The sequence below is a fragment of the Hylobates moloch genome, unplaced genomic scaffold (assembly GCF_009828535.3).
Source record: "Hylobates moloch isolate HMO894 unplaced genomic scaffold, HMol_V3 SCAFFOLD_7, whole genome shotgun sequence".
NCBI lineage: Eukaryota > Metazoa > Chordata > Mammalia > Primates > Hylobatidae > Hylobates > Hylobates moloch.
This window is the reverse complement of record NW_026652282.1, coordinates 64,115,963-64,121,365: the sequence shown is the minus strand read 5'-3', so window position 1 is coordinate 64,121,365 and position 5,403 is coordinate 64,115,963. Positions and strand designations below refer to the sequence as shown.

At 41.9% G+C, this 5,403-nt stretch overlaps 2 protein-coding genes across 2 annotated transcripts in view; one reads left to right on the top strand and one right to left on the bottom strand.

Annotated features, from left to right (window-relative positions):
* ATP7A (ATPase copper transporting alpha) overlaps positions 1 to 5,403 on the bottom strand; it is a 119,729-nt gene that overhangs the window by 100,162 nt on the left and 14,164 nt on the right. The gene's annotated exons all lie outside the window — the stretch shown is intronic.
* LOC116811106 (cytochrome c oxidase subunit 7B, mitochondrial) lies at positions 646 to 3,152 on the top strand (the record flags this gene model as incomplete). The annotated part of the gene is made up of 2 exons (XM_032756215.2): positions 646 to 771; positions 2,951 to 3,152. Coding segments are annotated over 2 exons (204 nt in total), but the record flags the coding sequence as incomplete, so codon positions are not given.

Below are 5,403 nucleotides of genomic sequence, written 5' to 3'. Positions count from 1 at the left end.
CGGCCTCCCAAAGTGCTGGGATTACAAGCGTGAGCCACCGCGCCCGGCTAATTTTTTAAAAATCAAGATTACTTTAGTTTTGGCGAGTTTTTTTGTTACTGTAGTAATTTTACAGTCATAAGCATTTAGTGTGCTTTAATTTGAAGTTCATTTGAGTTCATTTGCCCTTGTATGTTGTAAGTTGTTGGGCTCTATTGAGTAAACTTTAATGAAAATTTAAGTCATAAGTATTCAAATTAATCAATGGGAGCCAAAATTTCAGGGGTTATGCAAATACCACTTTGTAGAGAATGTTACTGACATCATTCATTCTTTGCTTTTTTCCCCCAACACTATTATGAAAACTCTCAGACATACTGAAAAGTTAGAAGAATTGTATGAACACCCATATACCCACCACAAAGATTCTACAGTTAACATTTTGCTATTTGTTTTATCACGTATTTGTCCATCTGTCAATTCATTTATTTTTGTTGCATTTCAAAGTACACTGCTTTAATAGCTACAATATGTTTTAACATTTTACTGAACTACATAATATTGTAAAATTAACTTCCTTGGCTTTCCTGATTGGCAGTATCAATCACATGTTTTCTTTACCTGACGATAATATGCTTCTGTATTCTTTTTTTTGTTTTCCTGTAAGTTCGAAGCATTCAGCAAACAATGGCAAGGCAGAGCCACCAGAAACGTACACCTGATTTTCATGACAAATACGGTAATGCTGTATTAGCTAGTGGAGCCACTTTCTGTATTGTTACATGGACATATGTAAGTACTATTGATTAATAATTTCTATTTTAGATGTTTTTCATTCTCAGTCTATGCATTCAAAGTGTCTTAACATAGTAGTGTACATATCTAGTTAGGAGGGACTTCAGAGATTGTGTAATCTAATTACCCATCCAGTGCAGGGTTTTTTTTCCCCCAGCATTCATCCATCTTCTGTTCTTAACATTCCCAGTAATAATTGCTTACTGGATCACAAGGCAGCCCTTTCCATATTGTGTAGCTGTTTTTTTTTTTTTTTTTTTTTTTTTTTGAGACAGTCTCACTCTGTTGCCCAGGCTGGAGTGCAATGGCGTGATCTCGGCTCACTGCAACCTCTGCCTCCTGGGTTCAAGTGATTCTCCTGCTTCAGCCTCCCAGGTAGTGGGATTACAGACGCCCTCCAGTATGCCCGGCTGATTTTTATATTTTTACTAGAGACAGGGTTTCACCATGTTAGTTAGGCTGGTCTCGAACTCCTGACCTCAGGTGATCCGCCCACCTTGGCTTCCCAAAGTGCTGGGATTACAGGTGTGAGCCACCGTGCCCAGCCTTGTGTAGCTGTTAAAAGGATCATATGGTGAGTTAAAATCTGCCTTTTTCCTATGCTACCCATTGTTAATTGCAACACAGAAATTCTGACCCACTTCCATATGACAGCCATCAGATAATAGAAAAATGCTATCATATCTCCTGAATTTTATTTTTCAAATTAAACATCCTTAGTTCTGTCGGTAATTTTTTTGTTTATAGTTTCCAGGATTTTTACTATCTTGGACATAACTTCCTGGACATAACTTCACTTAACAATTTTTCTTTTAAAATTTTGCACTCAGAATTTAGCACAATATTCCTGACAGATGAGATGTAATGTAACTTTTTATATTTTAGTTTCTTTACATCTTACATTTAACAATCTATCTTTCAGTCACTGTACTTACTGGCTAAAAGTAGAAGTCCTGAAGTCTTTTTTTTTTCTTGCTCTGTCACCCAGGGTGGAGTGCAGTGGTGCGATCTCTGCTCACTGCAAACTCCACCTCCTGGGTTCATGCCATCCTCCTGCCTCAGCCTCCCGAGTAGCTGGGACTATAGGCGCCCACCACCACGCCTGACTAATTTTTTGTATTTTTAGTAGAGATGGGGTTTCACCGTGTTAGCCAGGATGGTCTCGATCTCCTGACCTCATGATCCGCCTGCTTCGGCCTCCCAAAGTGCTGGGATTACAAGCGTGAGCCACTGCGCCCGGCCCGAAGTCTTAATAAATACATAAGTTGGTTTAAAAAGATACAAATTAACCCTTACTGTAATAAACTTTATTTAAATAAATAGGTCTTTTTAATTTTTGTTTTGATATTCCTGAAATCAAATATTAAGATGGGTGCCTAGACTGGGCATGGTGGCTCACGCCTATAGTCCTAGCACTTTGGGAGGCCCTGGCGGGTGGATCACCTGAGGTCAGGAGTTTGGTACTAGCATGGTGAAACCCCATCTCTACTAAAATTACAAAAATTAACCGGGCGTGGTGGTGGGCATCTGTAGTCCCAGCTACTTGGGAGACTGAGGCAGGAGAATTGCTTGAACTTGGAGGGAGTGGAGGTTGCAGTGAGTCGAGATCATGCCACTGCACTCTAGCCTGGGCGATAGAGCGAGACTGTCTCAAAAAAAAAAAAAGTGTGCTTAATTAGAAGGATACACAGATGTTGAACAAATGTTTGATCAGAGGAGCTTTTGGAGGTGAAATGTTCCTTAGTGATACAGAGAATATAAAACACTCTTTGGCAGTTATTTAGGTAGTTGTGGTTGAGGGACTCAGTGTATTGAATGGGTAGTATAGAAATGTGAAGTATAAATTTGAATTAAATAAAATTTAAAAATTCATTTCCTCAGTGATACTAGTCACATTCCAGGTGGCCAGTAGCCACATGTAGCTAGTGACTACTGTTTTGTACAGTGAAGATCTAGAACATTTCCTTCAGCTCAAGAAGTTCTATTGAACAACAAGACTGCTCTAGAAAATTAGGACAGCAATCAGGTTTGGCCTATATGGAGGGTATTAGATCCCAGGTGAGTTTCTGTGTATTTTTAACCTGTAGAACAGAATATGTCATTTTCAAGAAATAGTCTCCAAGAGAGATTGTACTCTGGTTTAAACATGTAACTGACAGCATTTTAATTCTTACAGGTAGCAACACAAGTCGGAATAGAATGGAACCTGTCCCCTGTTGGCAGAGTTACCCCAAAGGAATGGAGGAATCAGTAATCATCCCAGCTGGTGTAATAATGAATTGTTTAAAAAACAGCTCATAATTGATGCCAAATTAAAGCACTGTGTACCCATTAAGATATGGCATTATTGAAGAAATAAAGTACATTTGAAACCTTCATTGTAGGTTTTGTTTCTTTGTAAATGAAACTAAGCTTGATCACTTTTTTAGCCTTTATGTTAATATTAAAGTCAAATGCTGTGCAGCTTCTTAAATAGATTCTTTTTTTTGAGACGAAGTCTCACTCTGTCCCCCAGGCTGGAGTGCAGTGGTGCCATCTCAGCTCACTGCGACCTCTGCCTCCTGAGTTCAAGTGATTCTCCTGTCTCAGCCTCCCGAGTAGCCAGAACTACAGGCGCATGCCACGACGGCCAGCTAATTTTTTTTTTTTGAGATGGAGTCTCACTCTGTTGCCCAGGCTGGAGTGCAATGGCATGATCTCGGCTCCTGCAACCTCCGCCTCCTGGGTTCAAGCGATTCTCCTGTCTCAGCCTCCCAAGAAGCTGAGATTACAGGCACTCGCCACCACGCCTAGCTAATTTTTGTATTGTTAGTAGAGACGGTTTCACCATGTTGGTCAGGCTGGTCTTGAGTTCCTGACCTCATGATCTGCCCACCTCGGCATCCCAAAGTGCTGGGATTACAGGAATGAGCCACTGCGCCCAGCAAGAGTTTTTAAAAATTAGCTAGGCATGGTGGCGTGTACCTGTAGTCCCAGTTATTTGGGAGGCTGAGATGGGAGGATCACTTAAGCCCAGGATTTTGAGGCTGTAGTGAGCTATGATCACACCACTGCACTCCAGTCTGGGTGACAAAGTGAGACCCTGTCTCTCTCTTTTTTTTTTTTTTTTTTTAGATGGATTCTCACTCTGTCGCCCAGGCTGGAGTGCAGTGGCGTGATCTCGGCTCACTGCAAGCTCTGCCTCCTGGGTTCACGCGATTCTTCTGCCTCAGCCTCCCGAGTAGCTGGGACTACAGGCACCTGCCACCACGCCCGGCTAATTTTAGTAGAGATGGGGTTTCACCATGGTCTCGATCTCCTGACCTCGTGATCCGCCCACTTCGGCCTCCCAGAGTGCTGGGATTACAAGCCTGATCCACTGCACCCAGCTTTTTTTTTTTTTTTTTTTTTTAAGAACAATATTGTGGGATTGGGGGTGATTTTGCTCCCCAGGAGATATTTGGCAGTGTCTGGAGATATTTTTGGTTGTTGCAGCTGGGAGAGGAGAGTGCTACTGGCATGTAGTGAGTAGAAGCCAGGGATGCTATTCAACATCCTACAGTGCACTGACAGGATCACTCCTCACAACAATGATCTGGCCTAAGATGTCAATGGTGTTGCTTTTGAGAAACCCTGGTTTAGAATGATCATGGCCTGTTTGAATTTCTACCTCAGTATCTTACTAACTGTGGCATTTTGGACAAGTTGTTTAACCTCTCCAATCCTGTTTTCTCAACAGATAAGCAAATGTAAAAAGAGTACTTACCTTATAGTGTCATTCTGAGGATTGAACTAAATTATGTATTCTATAAAGCAAGAAGTAACTGCCTGACACATGCTAGACATTCCAAATAGTAGCTATTATTTTCTCCATAAATCCAAGAGAGGCTTGCTTTAGAATATCTTAAAATGTTAGGTCATTGTGAATAAGGATTATAGCATCTAATTATGTTCCAGGCTATGTTCATGTAATTTTATTGTAAAAGTTTTTGTTTGTTTGTTTTTTAGACAGAGTCTCACTCAGTCACCCAGGCTGGAGTGCAGTGGTGCAGTCTCAGCTCACTGCAACCTCCACCTCCCAGGTTCAAGTGATTATCATGCCTCAGCCTCCCGAGTAGCTGGGACTACAGGTGTGTGCCACCACACCCAGCTAATTTTTGTATTTTTAGTAGAGACGGGGTTTCACCATGTTGGCCAGGCTGTTCTCAAACTCCTGACATCAAGTGATCCATCCGACTCGACCTCCCAAATTGCTGAGATTACAGGTATGAGCCACCACTCCCGGCCTGTAAAAGTTTAAAACTAGTTCATTTGTTGTGATCTGTTTTCAGTTCATTTCAAAGAAAATGAACCCAGTGGGGGCAAGGTGGTTCATGCCTGTAATCCCAGCACTTTGGGAGGCCAAGGATCATTTGAGCTCAGGAGTTTGAGACCAGCCTGGGCAACATGGCGAAACCCCATCTCTACAAAAATTAGTGGGGCACAGTTGTGCACACCTGTAGTCCCAGCTACTCAGGAAGCTGAGGTGGGAGAATCACTAGAGCCTCGGAGGTTGAGGCTGCAGTTAGCCAAGTTCACACTACTGCACTCCAACCTAGGCAACAGAGTGAGACCCTGTCACAAAAAAAAAAAAAAGAAAATGAATTCAGG